Genomic DNA, 22,137 nt, shown 5'->3' with positions numbered 1-22,137 from the left:
GCACCGGGTGCAAAGCCGCAGCCGCGGCGTGTTCCCGCGCTTCTGAGGCTTTGCTCTAACCAGAGCAAAGCCTCAGAAGCGTGGGACCCCGCCGCGGCTGCGGCTTTGCTCCCGGTGCCCCTGGTCTGCTGGGAGGGGGGGGCGCCGCTAGTGTGCCTCTTCTCCCTCCCCCCCCCCCCCCCCCCCCGCAGACCAGGCTTTTGTTGTGGACCCTGGGGCAGAGCAGCTGGGGTGCTGCCGGTTAGTCCCGCAGCGCCACTCTGGGCACTACTGGAGCAACCCAGCAGCACCCCAGCTGTTCTGCCCCAGGCGTCACCAAGTCAGCCGCTGCTGAAACTGACCAGCGCTGACTACAGGAAACCCGAGGCAGAGTTGCTCTGCCCCGGGCTTCCTGGAATCAGCCTCTGATCAGTTTCAGCAGCAGCTGACTTGGGGACGCTTGGGGTTCTTAAGTTGAATCTGTATGTAAGTCAGAACTGGCGGTCAGTTTCAGCAGCGGCTGAATCTGGACGCCAGTTCCGACTTACATACAGATTCAACTTAAGAAGAAACCTACAGTCCCTATCTTGTACGTAACCCGGGGACTGCCTGTAGATATTCAAATTATTGAACAGTTTCTTTATATTTGTCAGGACAGCTACCTTTTTGCCTGTGACCTCAAATAAGAATTTTATTTTAAAAATACATTTTGTGAGTTTTTTAAAAGTCTGAATAACAGTATGGAATGAAATTACCATGTCTAAGGATTGTGGTAGGAAGTAATGTGGTGATTACCATTACAGTTGTAAGGTGTATTTAATAATAAACATGATGTTGGTAGAAATTTTCAAGTTCAGTACCCAAATGAATAGATTTATAGAAAACAAAGTACAATTTTGTGTCACCAAATCTCTTCAGAGTAATGTGTTATAAATCATATATGGAGTGAGTAGTGATGTTTACCATTAAGAGTACATTTGTTTTCATTATGAAAGGTCTTTTTTTAGTTGCGTTTAACCTTGTCAAATTATCATTGCTTGGGCTGAAGTATACCAACTCTGATCTGTTCTTGAAGGTGATTCTTTTAAAAAATGTGAAGAAAAATGTTTAGCAATTTTTAGTTACAAAAATGGGGTAAGGATTGGGTGAATATTTTAACCATTACTAAAAGAAAAATCTAAGAATAGATACAGTTTCCCAGTGAGGTGTGAGAGAAACTTAACATTTACCATGGAAATGGTCTGTGGCATAGATGTGTGCTTGATGAAGGTCTGGTGAATATGTATTCTGAATTGGTAAATGTTAGTTAAAAAATGCATAAAGTACACTTTTGAAGTGACCAGCAATCTCCTAAGGTTCTTTTGGCACTTTGTGTGTATGCATATGTAATCTTGAGTGGATTTGCCTTACTTTTAAAGGTGCCCTTCATAATTCTGACTCACTTCATATGATGGTTGGCGGAAGGAAGCAATTAGAGCTCTTACCTCATTAGTACACATCTCTTGCAAAACATAGCTTTCAATTGTTGTCAAGAAGATAGCTCTCCATATTTCTTTACATGCCATTTCTTTTCTAAAAGCTTAGAAATGCCATATAAGCAAAAGAATATTGAAGCTGCAAAATCAATGCACCAAAGACTTTGATAACATGTTTTTTTCCCTTAGAGGACTCCTGTCCTACATGAATGCCATGCATCTGATGAAGTGGTTTTTACCCACAAATGCTTATGCCCAGATAAATCTCTTAGTCTTTAAAGTGCCAGGAGACTGCTTGTTGTTTTTGCAGTTAGACTAACATAGCTACCCCTTTGAGACCTGTCCCCATTTTCTGTTTATGCATTTGATTGCATGTTCACCTGGGGGCAGAATGAAAGTTGCCTGACTCTTCCCTTATGTTGCAGCACCTTGTGACATCAACTTACTTTTAATGTTTTTTATATTTGTAATTTAGTAACTGACCTTAGTACCCAGAGCTTAAACTTCATTGTCCTGTACTAAGTACAGGCAGTCCCCGGGTTACGTACAAGATAGGGACTGTAGGTTTGTTCTTAAGTTGAATTTGTATGTAAGTCGGAACTGGCGTCCAAATTCAGCCACTGCTGAAACTGACCAGCGGCTGACTACAGGAAGCCCGAGGCAAAGTTGCTCTGCCCTGGGCTTCCTGGAATCAACCGCTGATCAGTTTTAACAGCGGCTGAATTTGGACGCCTGGGACAGAGCAGCTGGGGCGCTGCCAGGTAGGTCTCCGCAGCGCCGCACCTCAGCGCTGCGGGGACCAACCCGGCAGGGCCCCAGCTGCTCTACCCCAGGCGTCATTGGTGAGAAAAGCCTGGTCTGCTGGGGGGGCGGGGCGCACTAGCTGCCCCCCCCCCCTCCCAGCAGACCAGGGAGACGCGGGTGGCGGGACTGCCGAGATGCGGCCCCCAGCAGACCAGGGAGACGCGGAGCAAAGACGCGGAGCACACGGGCAGCAGGACAGCCCAGACGCGCTGCGGCTGTCCCGCTGCCGGCGTCCTCCGAGGGTTTGCTCCCCGTCTCTCTGGTCTGCTGGGGGGGCTTCCCCCCAGCAGACCAGGGAGACGCGGAGCAGCTTTTCTCACCCCGGAGGACGCGGGCGGCGGGACCGTGGCGCATCTGGGCGTCCCGCCGCTCCCGTCCTCCGGGGCGAGAGAAGCCCCATTAGTAACTGCGGATCCGACATAAGTCGGATCCGCGTAACTCGGGCACTGCCTGTACAGTTATTTTTCACTTCTCTCCTGTGTTGTCTACCTTCTTTCATCAACTTGTTTTAAAGGATCAGCACTTTCAGTATTTGTGAAATCACTGAATGAATCAGTCAGATTATGACTAATGCTAAAGGTGCATGTGTTGAAAATGGGATCTCTGCATTACCTAACATGATGAAAAAGGAAATACATCCTTAGGTGACAATTTTTACACCATCTTAGTGTTATTTTTTTCATTTTTATCAGTATGAACATTTTTTTAAGGAAGAGAGCTGTAGTCTGCTGGTAAATCGTTTGTATCCAAATGGGACCCAATAGCCTGAGGAAATGCTGTGTTTTAAATTAGAGGAAAGGAGGTCATCTGGAGTGATAATCTTCTTTCCTTTATGCACATTAGCACAGAAACTTATTATGATAATATAGAGGGATATGTGTTGTGTACTATACTTATTTTTTCCTCTCCAGGAAATTCACCTGATTTATACCTTAGTTGAGAACTTAAACTAGTGTAGCTAATGATTTAGTGTTAGGAGGACTAGGGTTTTAATTCTGCTTCTTAGAACAGGCCTGGGCAAAATACGCATTTGGCTCACCAAGCCAAAAGATCTAGCCTGTGGACACAGTGGGGAGTTCTAGGCAGGTTCCCCTGCTTGCCCTGAACACTGCTCAGAAAAGCGACTTCAGAGCCATTTCTTTTTCAAAACTGTAATCCCAGAGGGGAAGGGCACAAGGCTTCAGGCTCTGCCCCCAGCACAATCCCATTGGCCAGTTTCTGGCCAGAAACCAGCCAATGGGAACTGCCTGTTCAAATAACAGGCAGCACACAAAGCATCACACACCTCCTTACCTCCGGCTCAGTTATTCATACAAGCACATGGCCCTGCAGCCTGTGCAGGCATATGGCAGGCAGGCTCTGCAAGCATTTAGCTTAGCAGGCTGGTTGGGCTGCTGGCTGGTAAGTCTCCTGGGCAGAGCCTGCCTCTGGCACCCTCTCTCTCCCCTTCCCCAACTCTTTGCCCCCCTTATTCAACATATCCAAACCCTCTTCCCCTCTCTTGCAGCCACCCCTTCCCAGATTTGGCACTTCAATCCCCTGATTCAGATCACAATCCCCTCCTAACAGGGTCACAACCCAAACTTCTGCATCCCAGTCCCCTCCCCTAGGTCACAAACCAAACCACTGCACCCCCATTCCCTGCCCTTGGTCACAACTGCCTCCTTCACCCAAATGCCTTCCCAGATCCCACTCTCCCTCCTGCACTCCAGTCCCTTACCCCAAGCTTCTTTCTGTACCCAGCCTCCATCTCAGACCTCGCACCTCTTCCATTAATATCATGTAAGAGTGTGGCCCTTGACCAGTTTCCAAAATCTTGGAGTGATCCTCCATCAAAAATTATTGCCCAACCTGTCTTAGATTAACGATACTCTTCTTCTCCCCTTTCATTCCTTGGGGAGCTTCAGTATTTCTAAACAGCCTATTATAGAGGTGATGGGTGGAATGGTCCAGAAGAGCAAACAGATTTCACCCTTCTGTAGTGTGTAGCTATCCTAAGTGATAGGTTAGTGTCTTCTGAACTTCTCCTTTTGGGAATTAGTCTTACAGAGTAGACTGTGAAGATAAAAAGGTAGGACTCTGTTAGGGTGATCTAGAGATTTGGGCCAGCTGTTGAGAAGATTTTCCCTCAGGGCATTGATAAATACAGTGTGGTAGTTAATCACAACTGCTGGAAGAAATAATTGCCTCTGATTATAATATGGGTCTGTTGCATTAATGGCCTTTACGTTGCAAATCATTGGTAGCAAAATTAAGAAGTGTATTTAGTAGGGATTGAGAAGCCAAGAGAAGTTGCACCAGCATATGTTCTTTCAGGTCATCATAATTAAGTGGCTTCCTCATGAAATTAACTGGGCTCCTGACAAAAAAACATTGTTTGTCTAGCTTGGAACTGATGGTTGGATAAACCAGTGTGGTCACATCATCATCCAAAAGGAATATCTGAAGTTGTCTTGCGGTGTTGATGTGGGGTGCCAGTATTAGGGTCATCGCTATTGTTTTCTGTGTTCTTTTTGCCTAGCCTTCAACAAAATATTTTTTTGCCTGTTCTTTTATTAACTACTTTTTTGTATTACTCCTTTTGTTACCTTTCCTCCTCCTAAACAGATAAACATTTCTGCTTAAATGTTTCAAACAGGTGAATACAATTTGCTGGAATGATACAGGAGAATATATTTTATCGGGTTCAGATGATACCAACCTGGTAATTAGCAATCCCTACAATAGAAAGGTAAGTTGACTTTTTGGATAGTTACTTTATTTTACTAGTGAAATATTAATTGTAAACAATAGTTGCTTTTGACAAGTTATATATTTTATGGGCCATAAGATTGTTTTTGTTATATTTTTCCACAAAAAACCTGTTTGTCCTTGCTTTAAGGATCTCTGCTACAATTTATAGGGTTTTACAATGTAACATTTCATAGCTACCTACCACGTGAACAACTTATTAAGAGCCAGAGGATTGCACTTTATGTAAAATGGAGTAGATTGCAATTGCAGTCATGGAAGCATTGTCCATGGAGACTGCCCTGTTTCAGCTTGATTTACCATACCTATCTCTAGCGGTAACATTTGTTACATAATTAACAAATAAAAATATAAATATACATAATACTTAATGCACAGTACAGTATGGATTGTTTATACATGAGATGGTACAAATGCTAATCCCCAGATAGTATCTCTTCTGCTTTCATCCATTCCCTTCTCTAGAACTGGAGGCAAGGGAAAAAACGTTTCATTGTGTTGTAAAAGTTTTAGAAATCTTGATTTAATTTGTTCAGGCTGGGAATAGAGTTCAGCTTCTTGAACCAGCCCTTTTCTCTCTCAAAAAAAAAAAATTTTTAGTAAATTTTTAGATTGCAACTGTAAAGATACTTAAAGTTTGTGGGTAGCTGGTGCCTTTTTGGTATTTTGGATGAAAAATATTAAATGGGTTAGTTTCTTTAAATCATGAGGTGCTGCAAATTAGGGATGTAAAATCCTGTTTAATTGGTTAATGGTTTAAACAATGGCTAAACTGATTAAGGAGGGAGGTGGAAGGGCTGCTCCAACTCCGCTGCAGTGGAGTAGCGCCCCACCCCCCACTTTGTAGGCAGGGGGCACTGACTGTGGCAGGCCCCTCGCAGAGCTGAAGCAGCCCTGCCCCCACTGTTTAACCAGAACTGGTAAGCATCATATGTTAAGGGTGATGCTTACTGGTTAACCTTTCACATCCCTACTGCAAATTAAAAGTAGTAATAAATAATCACACTTATACTACATGATCTGTGAGGAAATAGGAAGATGTTTGTATTGAACTAGGAGGAGCCAAATCATCTGTGGCTGATCAGAGAAATTGTAGTTCAATGACCTTTAGTAAGTTCATGTAACAACTTTTCTACTACAGCAGATTTCTTATAGCTTATGACTACATCTCCTCTGTGAATGACTTGGTTGTTTTTCAGAACAGATGCACTCTGTGGCACGTGTCAGTCTCCGATTTCCTTTGCACCATAGCAATACTCTTGCCCAATCCCCTTTTTTCTCAGAGGAGATGGGACCAAACACCTATAATAACTCTTGAAAGTTAATGTTCTGTGGAGAAATAGAGAGTTATAGGAGCATATGGGCTTGAAAAAGCAAGTGGATGGATAGAATGTTTGCCTATGTAAGGTGCTTTAGAGTGAAGTCTTGGGAGCCATGCATACTTCCAGTCATGTCTTTTTGTTCTCCCACATACTATTAATGTCCCTTAGCCTTAGAAACGTATCTTTTTTTCTCTGCTGCTGGTGTCAGTCTGATGAACCTCTTCTGATTCTTTGGGTACATCTACACTAGCTCGTTAGTTCGAGCTAGGTAGGGTAATGAGGGCAAGCGGAGTTGCAAATGAAGCCCGGGATTTAAATATCCCGGACTTCATTTGCAAGTTCCCGGGCGCCGCCATTTTTAAATCCCCCTTAGTCCGAACTCCGTGCCCGCAGCTACACGCGGCACGGAGTTGGTAGTTCAAATTAGGATCTTTAATTTGAACTACCTACTCCGTGCCACGTGTAGCCGCGAGCACGGAGTTCGGACTAAGCGGGATTTAAAAATGGTGGTGCCCGGGAACATGCAAATGAAGCCCGGGATATTTAAATCCCGGGCTTCATTTGCAACTCCGTTTGCCCTCATTACCCTACGTAGCTCGAACTAACGAGCTAGTTTAGACATACCCTTTCAGACTAGTATTCCTGCTGGCAAAGTGCAGGTGGTTCTGTTTTTTGTGGAGTAAGGTGCCTCAGGAACTGTTGCCAACTAAAATTGAGCTGGAAGCCTCCCATTTGCCCTGCTTCTTGTCATATTGAGAGGTAGTGGAAGAGGTGGGAGAAAATTATATTTAGATTTCTGATAGAAGCTGTCCCCCTAAGGTACCTCCTCTGGCCAATAAGCCTATTGAAGGCCTTCAGAAATGGAGACAGTGTTTAGTCAGACTGCAGTGGGGAGAAGGGAAGAAATTTCCCAAAGCCAAGAGATGTTAATGTGGCTTTTGGCGAAGTAACAATTGTGAGTGAGAGCAAGAGGTACTTAAATTTAATATGTAGTCTTCATTGTACTGCTGTTGATTGATCACCCTTAATTCAAGGGTTTCATGCTTTGGCCACCATTTTAGATGACAAGCTACCATGTTGATGACTCTCTTTAAAGAAAATAGTTTGTTTAAATTTGTGACTGAACTCATAGGAGAATTGTATGTCTCCTGCTTTATTCATGTTCTGCCATATTTGTGTTATAGCTGTGTTGGATGATGACCCCAGAATGTTTGTCTTTAAGAGCACTTTCACTGCCAATTTGACAAAATGCCAAGAAAGTGCCAATGTGAGGTTTTTAAAGACAGATGCAGCGTTCATACCAAAGATTAAAAATCTGAAGTGCCTTCCAAAATTTGAGAGGGACATGGTGTGGAGCATGATTTCAGATGTCTTAAGAGCCACACAACACTCTGACATGAGAACTACAAAACCTGAACCACCAAAAAAGAAAATCAATCTTCTTCTCGTGGCATGTGACTTAGATGACAAAAATGAACATGAATTGGTCTGCACTGTTCTGGTTCATAATCAAGCAGAAACCATCATTATCCATGTCCTCTGGAATGGTGGTCGAAGCATGAAGGGACATATGAATCTCTAGTGCGTCTGGTACTAGGGATCTAAAATTTAGATTGTGTGACTAATCAAATAGTCGGTGCAATTTTGATTGACTATTTGATTAGTCGATAAGCAACTCTCTGTTGCCTTGTGCTCCCTGTGGTGCTTCAAAGCAGCAGGGCCGCATGGAGCTCGGGGTCAGTGAGGGAGTCCCCAGGTGAACCCAGGTTCCATGAGGCACTGCTGCTTTGAAATGCCATGAGTAGCCTGGGACCGGCTGGGGACCCCAGACTGCACACCACATTTAAAAGCGGCAGCGCCACGTGCAGCCCGGGGTCTGGCCTCAAGCTCCATGCGGCGCTGCTGCTTTGAAGCACCCCCGTCTACCCCCGCTCTGTTCCTCTCCACCCTCTGCCTCTTTCTGATAGAGGCAACAAGGTGGGGGAAGTGACTAGTAGTTCATATCCCTGTCTGGTGCGTAATTATCTTATGACTCCAGCTGTGATGATGGTATGTGAATGCTTATTCTCACCTTTTAGATGATATTGTAAACAAGAAGTGGGTGGCATCACCTGGAAACGTAAACAAACTTGTTTGAGCAATTGGCTGAACAAAAATGGGATTGACTGGATTTGTAGGCTCTAAAGTTTTATGATTTTATTTTTGAATGCAGTTATATTTTGAACATAATTCTTCATTTGTAAGTTAAACTTCCATGATAGCGATTTTGTTACAGTACTTATAATCGGGGAAATTGAAACACACTTTCTTTTTTTTTTTGCAGTGTAAATAACAAATTACAGGCAGTCCCCGGGTTACGTACAAGATAGGGACTGTAGGTTTCTTCATAAGTTGAATCTGTATGTAAGTCGGAACTGGCGTCCAGATTCAGCCGCTGCTGAAACTGATCAGTTTCAACAACAGCTGAATCTGGACGCCAGTTCTGACTTACATACAGATTCAACTTAAGAACCCCAGGCGTCCCCAAGTCAGCTGCTGCTGAAACTGATCAGCAGCTGATTCCAGGAAGCCCGGGGCAGGGGCTTCCTGTAGTCAGCCACTGGTCAGTTTCAGCAGCGGCTGACTTGGGGACGCCTGGGGCAGAGCAGCTGGGGTGCTGCTGGGTTGGTCCAGTAGCGCCGCCGCTCCTTGGCGCTACTGGACCAACCCAGCAGCACCCAAACTGCTCTGCCCCAGGCACCCTGATTCAGCCGCTGCTGAAACTGACCAGCAGTGGCTGAATCAGGGCGCCTGGGGCAGAGCAGCTGGGGTGCTGCCGGGTTGGTCCAGTAGCGCCCAGAGTGGCGCTACGGGACCAACCGGCAGCGCCCCAGCTGCTGTACCACAGGCGTCCAAAGCAAAGCTGCGGAGCACGGGGGCAGCGGGACAGCCCAGACGCGCCATGGCTGTCCTGCTGCCCTCGGGCTCCGCGGCTTTGCTCTGCTTTGCTCCCCGTCTCCCTGGTCTGCAGACCAGGGGGACGGGGAGCAAAGCCGCGGAGCACGCGGACAGCCCAGACGCGTCTGGGCTGTCCGCTGCCCACGTGCTCCGCCGCTTTGCTTCGTCTCCCTGGTCTGCTGGAGACCAGGGAGACGGGCCCCGTTCGTAACTGCGGATCCAACGTAAGTCGGATCCGCGTAACTCGGGGACTCCCTGTACAAGCATTGCACATTTGTACGAAGTATGTACATTTTGTATTCTGTTTTGTAATAGAAATAGGTATATTTGAAAATGTAAAAACCATCCAAAATATTTAAATTGATGATACTCATCAGCGTGATTACTCAGATTAGTTTGTTTGATTGCTTGACAGACCTACTTTGCTATATTAATAACACAGTTAGCTTAAAAATCAAACCTCTGGTCTTCTGGATATAATTTTGTGAGTATTAATGCTACAATCAACACCTGAGTTTCCTGTGATTGAATGATCAAAGGAATTACTTTTTCTGGTTTTGGTTTATGTTATGTTGAGCCAGTGTTACTCTCTCTTATTTGTGTGGGCCTTTGCCATGGTAACAGAGTGTTGGGGGCTTTTAAAATAAGAATATATCACAAAACCACAAAAGCCAGCAGGGGGATTTGAGGGTAGGTGGGTTGTACCTGAAATTATTTTTAAAATGCAATATTTTGAAATTGACTGTTTCAGATTCATGGTGAGTCCTTTAATTATAAGATGTGAGTAAATGTATTTAAAACTATCTTTACATCATAGATAGGTAGACTTAGATAGGTAAGCTTTTCTCTATAATATGTATTGACTTAACTAAATCTTTTACTATTTTAAAAATTGATCCAACAAAACCACTGCTGATCAGTAATGTGGAAGCATACGATTTAAATTGATGAAAACAAATCTTAAACTTGTTTAAGATAGTAACTTGCCTACTATTGTTAAGGCCTAGGCTTCTAGATCTTGCCTGATAAACTTTTTAATGTCATGGTTTATATCAGTTGTTTGAAATTTAGGGTTGGGTGATTGGAGAGAATGTTTATCTTTAATTGCTAGTAGTTTATGCCCAACAGTAAATAGCAGATTTATTTAAATCTTTTAACAGTGTGTCATCCCTTCCCAAATTTAGCAAAGCCCTGGACTGGTTGTCCAGAGAAAATGAAATGCAGGAAAAAGGGGGATCCATAAATATAAATGCTTTTATTATGTCTCTTCCTTGTATGGAACTTGACTTTGCATTTTCTTTTGGAGAAAATATGTGTTGTATCCATCAGAGCAACATCCTCTCCATTTCATGTTCTCCTTTTGTCTTATTTATGTTCTGTTTTTTCCTGTGCTTATTCTTTCTTTTCTTAATTTCCTTTTACTTCACCTTTCCCTGCCTCTTACTCCTTTTTCCCCCCTTTCTTCCCGGATAGAATGAGTTAATTATAATGCACTGAAATACAGAAAACACACAAAACTAAGTGAAATACGAAGGTTTCAATAGAGCAATAGAAAATTGGCCACTATTAAAGGCAAGATATTGGACTAACAAGTCATTGTTCTGATCAGGTGTGGCAAATCCTTTGTCCGTTGGTTTTAGAATATAGTTTAAAATTTAACATCAGTATGCAAATCAGTTGTAATAGTGATTGTCATAATACAGCAACGGACCAGCTATTCAATACATCTCCTGTAAAACCTAACCATGTTGCCAGAAGACACAACCTATTTCATCATAAAATCACACTGCTTAGACTGGATAAAAATGGAATCACTGCTTAGAGGGAATAAAGCAGGTCCAGGTACAACTTTGAACTTTGCAAAGTCTAGGGTGGGATTTTATTTTATGAAAAACCTGTAGGACATCATCTTTATTTCCTCCAACCCAGATTGGGGGCTAGATGGCTGTTAAATTCAGTTTGCCCTCCTTTAATTTCTAGATTTAGAAATTTGACTCTCTTGAAGTACGTAGCTTACGTCTGATGGAGTGTCTCTTTGGAAGTATTTTAAAATAAACTAGGGGGCTGCTCTCCCTGCTTGCTGTGCTCCCAAACCCCCCTCTCTCTGTGGGTAGGCAGCCCCAGTTCTCCCCCCAGCAGCTGGGGAGAGCTGGGCTCAGGCCACGGCATGGCAGCTCCAACCTGTCCTCCCCCTGCCAGGCCGGGACTGCAGTGCAGCAGCCTCAGCTCCTCCTCCTTGTCCTGTCTCCTTTCCCCCCCCCCCCCCCCCCCCGGCACTGTCGGCCTGAGGCTGCATCAACCTTGGCACTCTCCCCCGGCTCCCCCCCCCCCCCCCCCGGCCTCCGGGGAGGGCCATGCCACACCTGCTCCTGTCCTGGCTCTCCTCCCCTCATCAGGCCGAGGCCACACCAGCCTTGTCTCTTCTCCCCCTTCTCCTCCCCTCTTCCCCCCCCAATGCCAAGGGTGCACTAGCCCCAACAATTCCCCTTCCCCTCTGGCCACCAGGCCACACCTGCACCAACCCTGCCTCTTCCCTGGCTGAGGCTGCAGCAGCCCCAACTCTCTCCACCTGGTCGCTGGGGAAGGAATGGGCTGAGACCGCGAGGGAGAGATGAGGCTACATCGAAACCCCCTTCTTCCCCAGAGCATGAGGGAGGAAGGGAAGTGCTGAGGGTGGAGACAGGATACAGAGTGTTGTGAAAGAATATAAATGATGCACTGTGGAAGATTCTGAAGTGGGGTTAGGCTAGGGCCATTGAAAAAAATCTTAGAGTAAGGCATTCAGCTCATTTGAAGTGGGCTTTGCCCACAAAGGCTCATGGGACTATATATTTTTGTTAGTCTCTAAGGGTATGTCTACGCTTGCACCCTATTTCGAAATAGGAATGCAAATGAAGACATTCAAAATTGCAAATGAAGCTGGAATTTAAATATCCCATGCTTCATTTGCATAATCATGTTATGGCGCTATTTTGAAATAAAACATGCTGTGTAGATATGGTTATTTCAAGAGAAAACCCTTCACTTAAAAAAAACCCTTATTCCTCATCCAATGAGGTTTTCCTGTTATTTTGAGAGAAGAGTTTTCTCTCAAAATAACTGCGTCTTCACAGTGTCTGTTATTTCGAAATAGCGCTGTAACGCGAAATTGCAAATGGAGCACGGGATATTTAAATCCCAGCTTCATTTGCAATTTCAAATTTCTTCATTTGCGTTCCTCTTTTGAAATAGGGTTCAAGTGTAGACATACCCTTAGCCGTTATTTCAAAATAATTTTACTAGCGTCTACGCAAGCCAACTGCTATTTCGAAATAGTGGAGGGCTTATTTTGAACTAGGTAAACCTCATTCCACAAGGCATAGCACCTATTTCAAAATTGATATTTAAAAATAAGCGCTGTTTAGATGCAGAATAGGGACTATTTCATAATAGGGGGCCTCCAGCCTTTCCCAGGGTGCCCTGCTGGTGCTCTGGCCACAAACAGGGAAACTCCTCTCTCCTCCTGCCCCCCCGGAGCCCTTAAAGGGGTAGAGTCTAGCACCAGGCCTGCCTGCCTGCCCAGAACCACTGTGCTGCTGCCTCTGACCCAGGCCACACCATGAGCCAGCCAGCCCTCCACCGCTCCCCAGGACCAGTCTGCCAGCTCCCAGGAGCCTGCCAGGGGCTGGAGAAGGCGGGTGCCTTCCTGGTCCAGTGTGAAGATCATGGACCTTATTGAGGTTTGGGGGGATGCCTCCAATCTCCATGATCTCGGCACTAGATGGAGAAATGCAGCCGTGTACAGCCGGATGGCTGCCAGCCTGGCCACCAAAAGGCCATATCCGAACCCAGGAGCAGGTTTGGATGACAATTAAGGAAGGCATATGCCAGGGCCATAGGGGGCAGCTCCCAAATAGGGGCAGACCCAGAGAGCTGCCCCTATTTTGACACCCTAGACCGCATCCTGGGAGAACGAGATGATCTGTGCCTCCCAGGTGGTTGTTGACCAGGGGCCGGCGGAGGAGGAGGGTCAGGAGCCCCAGGAGACTGAAGGGAGCGTGCCGCACAGCCAGGACCCTCAAGCCATCCCAGTGGACCTGTCACCGGTGTCGTCTGGGGAGGCAACATGTGAGTGCCATCACTGTCCCCTTATGGGGGAGGGGAGGGAGACCAGGGACTGCACGCGTGTGCCTTGCTGACCATGGATCATGCAGCAACCTGTGCGCATGTGAGCACGTGCCATGCCACCCCTGGGCACGTGGCCCCAGCTGGCTTCCACACAGGGGCCTTGGCCTGTTACCCACACGTGTGTGTGAAGACACACGACATGCTCCTGACCCCGAAATGGGACACAGCAGGACGCACAAGCCCCTGCACAAGCCCCCTCTACGCAAAGGCAGGGGATGTCTCCCCCCACACACCCACACTATACACAGCACAGGGGCATGGATAAAGTCCCGGGACAGCTCCTACTCCCGGGGATAGTAGGACATCCCGAATATGACCTCTGTGCAAGTACATTGGCTCTGATAATGCGGAGACCAGTTGTCCTTGCCTTGCAGAGTGGGGCTGGGCTTGACCCACTGTGTCCCCAGGGATATCTGACCACTTCTCTTGTTTCTCCACAGCTGCACCCGCTGCGAGTGCAGGGTGTATCACCCCTCCCGGGACATCCTCCCACCCCCAGGCACTCTGCAGGCTGACCCATAACCAAGAGGACTACCAGTGGCAGCACCTGGGGTACTGCGAGCCCTGCACTGCATCCTGGAGCACTGGGTGCATGAAGACCTACAGCTCCGGCAGGAGAGCTGGTGGGAGCAGCTTGCCCAGGGCCGTGCCATCTGTGAGCACCTGCAGACCCTGGTGCAGAGATTGCTGCCTCCTGCTGCTCCAGCCCCTGCTGCCTCTCCAGCTACCGCTCCTCCTTCCATTCCCTCTCCCGCTTCTTCCTCCACACCTTCCACCCCCTCTACACTCTCCCACCCCTCCCGGGTCACCAAGGTCCCTGAGCCCACGGTGCTGGGAGACAGTTGGGCTGGCGAGACCCCAACCTTGAGCTTCTCCTCCCCCTTCTTCCCCTTGCCTCCCACTTCCAGCTCCCTCCTCCCAGGTTTACCCCTCCCGTCTCCCACCTTCTCTCCTCCCCTCTCCCGCCTTCTTTCCGCAGTCTCACCTGAGTTTCATTCCCCCTGCCACCCCAGTTTTGTTCAATAAAGAGAGTTTGTTTTCTTGTACAACAAAAGACACGTGTTCATCAGGAAGGGGGGTTAGAGAGGGGTCAGTGGAAGGACGCGAGGAAGGAATGAGGCTCATGCCCTCAGTGGGGCACACCAGGGAGACTGTTAGTGCTCCTCCGGGTGGAAGCTCTCCTGCAGGGCCTCCCAGATGGCAGCCGTACGGGGCTGTGTACACAGGCCGGCCAAGTGGTCGGCCTCTGCCATCCAGCTGGGCAGGAAAGCCTCCCCCTTCTGCTCACACAAATTGTGCAGTATACAGCATGCTGCCACCACATGCAGAGTCTTCCACTCTGAGAGGTCCAGGTGGGTTAGAAGGCATCTAAAACAGGCCTTCAGCCAGCCGAAGGCACCCTCCGCTATGATGCGGTCCCTGCTGAGCCTGGCATTAAATGCCTGTCGGGAAGGGTTGAGGTGTCACATGTACGGCTTTATCAGCTAGGGTTGTAGGGGATAGGCCGCATCCCCCACCAGGCAGACAGGCATGTCCACATCTCTGACCCTGATGTGGTGCTTGGGGAAGAAAGTCCCGGCGTGCAGCCTCTGGCACAAGGAGAAGTTGCGGTAAACCCACGCATCGTGTGCTCTACCAGCCCAGCCCACGTTGATGTCCACAAAGTGGTCCCGGTGGTCAGACACTGCCTGCAGGATGACGGGAAAGTATCCCTTCTGGTTGATGTAGAGGGAGGCCTGGTGTTCCAGGGCACGGATGGGGATGTGTGTCCCGTCAATAGCCCCCCCCCCCCCCCCCCCGCAGTTGGGGAAGCCCAGGGCACCAAAACCCTTGGTGACTGCGTCGACATTGGCAAGGCAGATGACTCTGCGGAGCAGCACTCTGTTGATGGCCTTAACCACCTGCAGACACATACAACCACTGGGGTGCCAGGGTGACTGAGAGTGCTCCCTCTCCACCACTGCTCCATGCCCTCACTCTCCAGAAGCAATGCCCCCTGCAATCCTGGCCACCACGTGCAGTCCCTAGTATGGGCGGCACAGAACAAACCCTCCCAGGGAGGGGGCTTTCACCCCCTTTCCCCTAGGGCAGCCTATTCCCTAGGGTCTGGAAGAAGGCCTGGGGATTGGGTTGCTGCAGATCCTGCGAGGCAGCCTGCAGAAAGTGCAGCCAGGCTGGCAGCAATATGTCCAAAAGAAGCACCAGAGTGCCCAGGGGCAGCTCCAGCTCCATGCTACAGAGTGCTGTGGTGTCCTGAGTGAGGGCAACCAGAGCACGCAGAGGAAAAAAATGCTTTATTGTCCCTCAGAGAGTTAGGTCGGCAAGTAAGCAGAGAAACCAGCTGTCCGGGAGGGTCCCTTTAAGCACAGGCCTCAGATACCTTGTGTGGCTGCTGCCTGACGCTAACTCCTGACTTGATGCCCTGCTGGAACCAGTTCTGGCTGGCCTTAAATGCAAGTCAGAGTCCAATCAGTGTGCACGTGCTATTTCGAAATAGAAAAACACTATTTCAAAATGCATTTTGTGTGTAGACATGTTATTTCAAAATAAGATATTTTGAAATACTAGTGTAGTGTAGATATACCCTAAGGTGCCACAACTATGATTCCTCCCTAGAGAGACTCCTTCCCACTCGCACTTTACTTTTAGTCTGAATCTGCTGCTGGCATCTTTGGAGTTCCTGTTCCTGTCTTTTTCTAATGTTTATCCTGGAGTTATCTTAATACATCAGATGATTTTGAGTGTCATTCCTTCTGTAACTTACAGATGCAAAGCTTTTTGAGCCACATTTAATTACACTTTAGGCAGCTGGAAAGTAGTCTCTTGGTGGAGAGGGAACACTAGAGGCTTATCTGTGCGTAGCGGTGCTTCTGGTAGTGCAGAACAGTGTCAAATACTCTGCATTTTTTTTCTTTAAGCTTTGTATGCTCATAAGTGGGAAATTCAAGTCTTTGGGGTATTAATTTCTACCTCCAAAGTAGTATGGAATTTGTAGTATTTTGCATGACTTTCTAGGCACTTTACAAATAGAAACGTAAAATTTTGTTTAATAGGTTAAACATTTGTTTAATCAGTTAAAGGCAGGATGCTCCAGCCATGGATAAGGGCTGCTCTGGCTGGCAGCCCCTACTTGTGAAGAGGGGTGAGGGTTGGGAGGGGCTGGGCTGGGTCCGTCATGAATAGGCATTGTTCTGGCCAGCCAGTTGGAGTAGCTTCTCCCTGCAGTAGGCTTCACCAACGGGTTAACTGGAACCAGTTAAAGGTAAGGCTTACCTGTTAACAATTGATGTCCCTATTTACAGACATAGGAATATAGGCAAAGTGGGATCAAGGCTCATTTTATTTTCTCTGGAATTGCTCCTTTGCTTAGCCACAGTTAATTTATTTTCTTAAACCCTTGACTGTTTTTGTTTTTAAATTTCTTTGGTGTGTTAAAATACTGTCTGGATTTAGTTTTTTATTAGGTTTCCTAAATGCATGCATATTTTAACATTCTATGTTTAAAAAATACTATACCCCCACTTACTATATTACCATAATGAACATTAACCTAATACTGTTCATTATAATTGTCTTCTCGTGTTGAGACCCTCTCCCTCTATTTACCATTAAGTTTCCTTGTGCTTTCTATGAGACAAAATGGGAGCCAAGCAATTGTCTTAGCACCCTCCCATGAGCCAACAAAAATGGAACCACTGTCATTCTCAAGTCCAATTTGGTCCCAATTGGACCAAACTTTTTGAGAGTTATTGTGTTTAATCCTGATATTGGTGGCAATAAAACTGGTTCCTTTGAGGTATCTCTAGCTTTTATGGGTAGGAGCCTTTATAGACTGCCATCCTGAAAAGGAATTAGAATGGCCTGATGATGGAATAGGGACACTGGGGGCTTATTGTGTTAATTGCTGTGGCTGGATGTGGAAAGCAAAAGGAGGAATCAGTCATATTGCCCTCTTCCCCATCTGCTGCTTCTCATGGAAATGATGCTTTTAACAGCCTGCACTCCCTAATGAAAGGGGCTTTTAGAAGGTTTGAGGGAAAATGGCAAGTCATGCCTGCATTCTGTGACTTGCTCTGCAGGCTTGGATAAAGAACTTGCATCATGGTGCCTGTTTACCCATCTATTACAGGTAAATAAAGCTCGTTGGGATCATGGCTGACAGACTATTAAATTCCAAAGTATCTTTGAATGTCCCACATTTGCTGCTTCTTGAATATAAGATTAGAGTACCATGTCTGTATTTAGGGAGCTAAACATCATGCAGTGAGCTCCTCAGAATTATCTTTGCCTCTGTTTGGAAAGCATCTGAGGCTATGTCTAGACTGCAGGCTTCTTTCGAAAGAGGCTCTTTCGAAAGCATCTTTCGAAAGAGCCTCTTTCAAAAGATCGCGTCTAGACTGCAGGCGGATCTTTCGAAAGAGAAATCCGCTTTTTCGAAAGAGAGCACCCAGCGAGTCTGGATGCTCTCTTTCAAAGACGGCCTCTTTACATTGAAGAACGCCTTCTTTCGAAAGAGGAACTTTCGAAAGAAGGCGTTCTTCCTCATGAAACGAGGTTTACCGCCATCGAAAGAAAAGCCGCGTTCTTTCGAAATAATTTCAAAAGAACGCGGCTTGAGTCTGGACGCAAGGGAAGTTTTTTCGGGAAAAGGCTACTTTTCCCGAAAAAACCCCTGAGTCTGGACACGGCCTAAGAGATTTTGCATGTTACTGAGAATAATGCCCAAAAGATTTGCCGCATTGCTAATATATGCTCCTAGTACTAACCCTGACCTCTTCTTCCATGATGTTATCCTGATTTCTATTCTTGGTCTCCCAAACATCTTAAACATCTGAGATTAAACCATTTGGTTAATTTTTCACTCACATTATATAGGCATCTTTCTTAAATCTCCCACAGTTGCACTACTAGTAATACAGTTCATAGGAGTGTTAGATGTTAGATACAAAAAATCTGTTGCACTAGCATGTGCATTGTTGCTGGAACTTGTGCAACTGCAATGGTGTGGATAGTTTTTAAGAGTATAAATGAGGTGCCTAAGCTGTTGGTTACATTTTGCAGCTAACCCATTGAGAATCCCAAACTTGGATTCATATCAATCTGGGAAGGCCTTCAATTTGCAAACTGAGTGTTCTTCTCTACCCCAACCAATTGACTTGTAAAAAGTATTTCAAAATTAGTATAGACCCTTACTAAACAGTATGATGTAACATGAACTGAAGATGCAGCTGATAGTGCACATCAACTTGTGAGTGAGAAATGTTAAATGGCTTTGCTCTTTTGGGAAAAAAAATACTAGCAACTTCATTTATCTGTTTTCATGTAAACCCTGAAAAAATTACTACAAAAAAGGAACCGGTAAAAACAATCATTTTACACTTTTCCCCCAAATGTAACCACAATTAAGCACAATAAAAAGTGAAGCCATGCTTTTTAAATTTAGAACATTTGCAGCTAATAAACCATGTATGATCAAGGGCAAGCCCTCTTAATAGTTACATAATATATCTTGGGAGGATGAAAATGTGCATACATAATAATTCCCTGCCAATCCAGAAGGTGTTCTAACATAATATTCACTTAGCTTGAATGGACAATATGTTACTGTGGCTTGAGAGACTCAAAATGAAAAGAATGTTGCCACGCTTATGCATATAACTGGAAATACTAATAGAAAAGGCTTTCCTGATATTATTTATTCATAGAAACCTGTGATGAACTCTTCTTAGTGAGATCTGCTTTTCATATTCTGTTCAAGGCAAATTATACTTCAAACTAAGAACTAATTTTCTGTATATCAACATTTATTTGTATTAGACAAGCAATACTACACAGCAAGAAAATAGATTACTTAATATTTAGCTGAGACACGAATTCTGTGAGCTATGAAGGCAGTAGATCTTAGCATGTTAGTCAGAGGCTGGAAACGGATGAGATAGGAGAGGGATCTTTTGATGATTACCTGGTTCTGTAATCTCTGCTCTCTGGGGCATCTGGCATTGGCCACTATTGGAAGACAGGATACTGGGCTAGATGGACTTTTGGTCTGACCCAGTATGACCATGCTTATGTTAGCTAAGCCCAAGGTAAACTCAACCACTTGTCCTTGTCACCTTTCCTCTTGTGTTCCTTCTACTTCATCTCTGGACCTAGGAATGTGTAACTGAAACTAGTGACTTCAGTTTTTACTTTTTTTAAAAGGAAAAAGCTTGTATTTTATAGTAGAGTGAAGAGTTTAGTTCCAATGAATAAAGATTTTAATTTCACTTAATAGGCAGTATAATTTAAATGGAATTTTTTAAAAAATACATGTTCAGTCATCCTATATGTTGCTGCTAGAAGAAGGATGTTTATAGTTATCTGCACATTTCTCTTGCTTCTAAGTGGATTGTTGCCTGACTCAGGAATTCTGTCACAAAATGTTGCTAAAACATAAGTTTTGCACTTCTGTTACTTGCACATCAATTGACTTTCTGTGCAATACCTATGCAATTGAAAAATTTTGAATGCGAAATATGGAATTTTTTGATTACCCATCAACTCCTGTGGACAAGTCTGAAGGATTCAGGCCTTAATTTTGTTGGAGGCCAAATGCTGCTCTGAAGCAAGCCTTTTCTGCTGTTTATACAAAAAGGGCAGTGTGGTGGCTGGTAATGAAATAGAACTAAGCACCACATGTTAAACCCTCACTCCTTTTTCTCTGCTTGTGCACAGAGAGCTTTTTGTGTTGAATGCCTTTAATTTTTCCTTTCTTTCATTTACAATGAAGAGAGCAACAAGGGCAGGGATATTGAGGGTGTGTGAGGGAGGGGCTGGAAAAGCTAATCTTCAACTATATTACCATAGAATGCAGTCAGAGGCAGGGAGGGTGTGCCATTGTTCAATCCCTTATTGTACTGCTGTATATGAAGTTTAGCTGGGGATGAGAGGGACTGGGACAAATGGGGCTGATTATGAAGCTAAGGGCATACTTAGGCAAAGCAGTGCCCAGGGCTGCACATACACATTCTGCTTTTTCAGCAGAATGTGGATCACACTCAGGAGGTCACCCAGGGTCTGAAGGCAAGCACAGCCTCATTTCAGAGCTTCACCTCAATTCAGAAGGAGCACCGCAGTCTTAGCTAGAGAAATAAGAGGGAGAGGCTGCTCAGACACGAGGCATATGCGTGTTCTCTTGCTCTGTCTCAAAATAGTCTTCAGTGCTTTCATTTTGCCTTAAAAATATTACTTGAAAGAGAGAGAACCTTTATTTTTAAGATTCTGACTCTGTTGGAAACTAATCCTGGAGCATGAAGAGGAAGCATTACTGAAAGTGGTAATGGACCACAAAACAGCTGTCAATGGCAGCCGAGAATACCTAAAGAGAACAAAGAAATCTAATATAAGCACCCTATTTATTCTTTAAATGTACTGTCCTGAAGTCATCCCAAAGGTAACAGCATTTTCACTGTTCTGTCCATAACCAACTTTGTATATTACTGTCGCTCCATGCTCTAGAACTTTGGGATTATTGACTTAAAGTTTTTTATTTTTCTATGTATTGATATTTGCTTTGAAAATATTAACCTAACACAAGCCTTTCTTGTTTGCTTGTAGGTTTTAACAACCATTCGTTCAGGACACAGGGCAAATATTTTTAGTGCAAAATTCTTACCTTGCACCAATGACAAGCAGATTGTGTCCTGTTCTGGAGATGGAGTAATTTTTTTTACTAACATTGAGCAAGATGCTGAGACCAACAGACAATGCCAATTCACGTGCCACTATGGAACTACCTATGAGGTATTGTATATCATCAAAGCACAAGATTTATTTAGAACTGGAAAAGTAGATGCTGGTATTGATATTAGCCTGGATTTCAGTCTGATAGTGACAACTTCTTCTCTGTTTGCTTTGTAATAGTTTAAACTGGTTTTCTTTTATTCGTAACTTTCAGGTGTCATTTCTTTAATAAAGAATTAAATTATCCAACTGAAGGAGATGCTGTAAAGTCAAGTATTATTACGACCATTTCCTCTGCAAAATATAATAGCAGATAGCAACTGATACATAATGGAACTTATTTACTTATGTATTGGTGGACAGGTAGTTTGAATATCATTTGTTGTTAAAGGGAGGGAAACAAACTCCTTAAGGTAAATATAAATTTAAAAAGCTTACCAAGAATTTTGTGCTTTCAGCACATTTTCACTGTAAATTATAGATACAACATCACATTCCTAAGGATTTTTTTAAATAATGCATTGTAATCATTAATAATCTTCAACCCCTCTCTGTTAGTAATAGCCTCATTATTTTACAGATGGGTAAAGCAATGCAAAGTATGTTCAAGTTACACTGCACATCAATGGCAAAGCTATAGTAAAAATCAAAGAGTTCCTGATTCCAGTTTCATGCTAAATTCATTAAAAAAATTTCTCCTGTTTGCTCTAGTGAGATATTATTAACTATCATCATTTTCTTGGGGTTGTCAACATTCTATATTAATTTTCCAGTGTTTTTCAAATGCTGTTTCCAAAATTTAGATAATTATGGATGTACTTATCTAAGACCTTCCAGCTTAGTTCATGATAGGTCCTTCAGTTTTTATACAGAGTGAACAAAAGATATTAGAACCAAATGTGTAAGTATCAGACAAAGAAAATGAATGGTGTTTCATGTCAAAAAAGAACATGTCTAAAGAGGCTGTTGAGATTAATGTC

General features: G+C 44.8%; 1 protein-coding gene across 7 annotated transcripts in view; it reads left to right on the top strand.

The window, feature by feature from the left end:
* Nucleotides 1-22,137, top strand: part of DCAF6 (DDB1 and CUL4 associated factor 6) — a 156,391-nt gene that overhangs the window by 25,480 nt on the left and 108,774 nt on the right. For all 7 annotated transcript variants that reach the window (XM_075909054.2, XM_075909049.2, XM_075909043.2 and 4 more), the window contains 2 exons: nt 4,897-4,989; nt 21,032-21,217. In XM_075909054.2, the coding sequence (XP_075765169.1) occupies nt 4,897-4,989; nt 21,032-21,217 (279 nt within the window). The remainder of the gene's footprint in view (nt 1-4,896; nt 4,990-21,031; nt 21,218-22,137) is intronic.

This window comes from Pelodiscus sinensis, chromosome 1 (genome assembly GCF_052426305.1).
Source record: "Pelodiscus sinensis isolate ZL-2025 chromosome 1, ASM5242630v1, whole genome shotgun sequence".
Lineage (NCBI taxonomy): Eukaryota > Metazoa > Chordata > Testudines > Trionychidae > Pelodiscus > Pelodiscus sinensis.
Note: the sequence above shows the minus strand (reverse complement) of the source record. Positions and strands in the feature narration are given on the sequence as shown.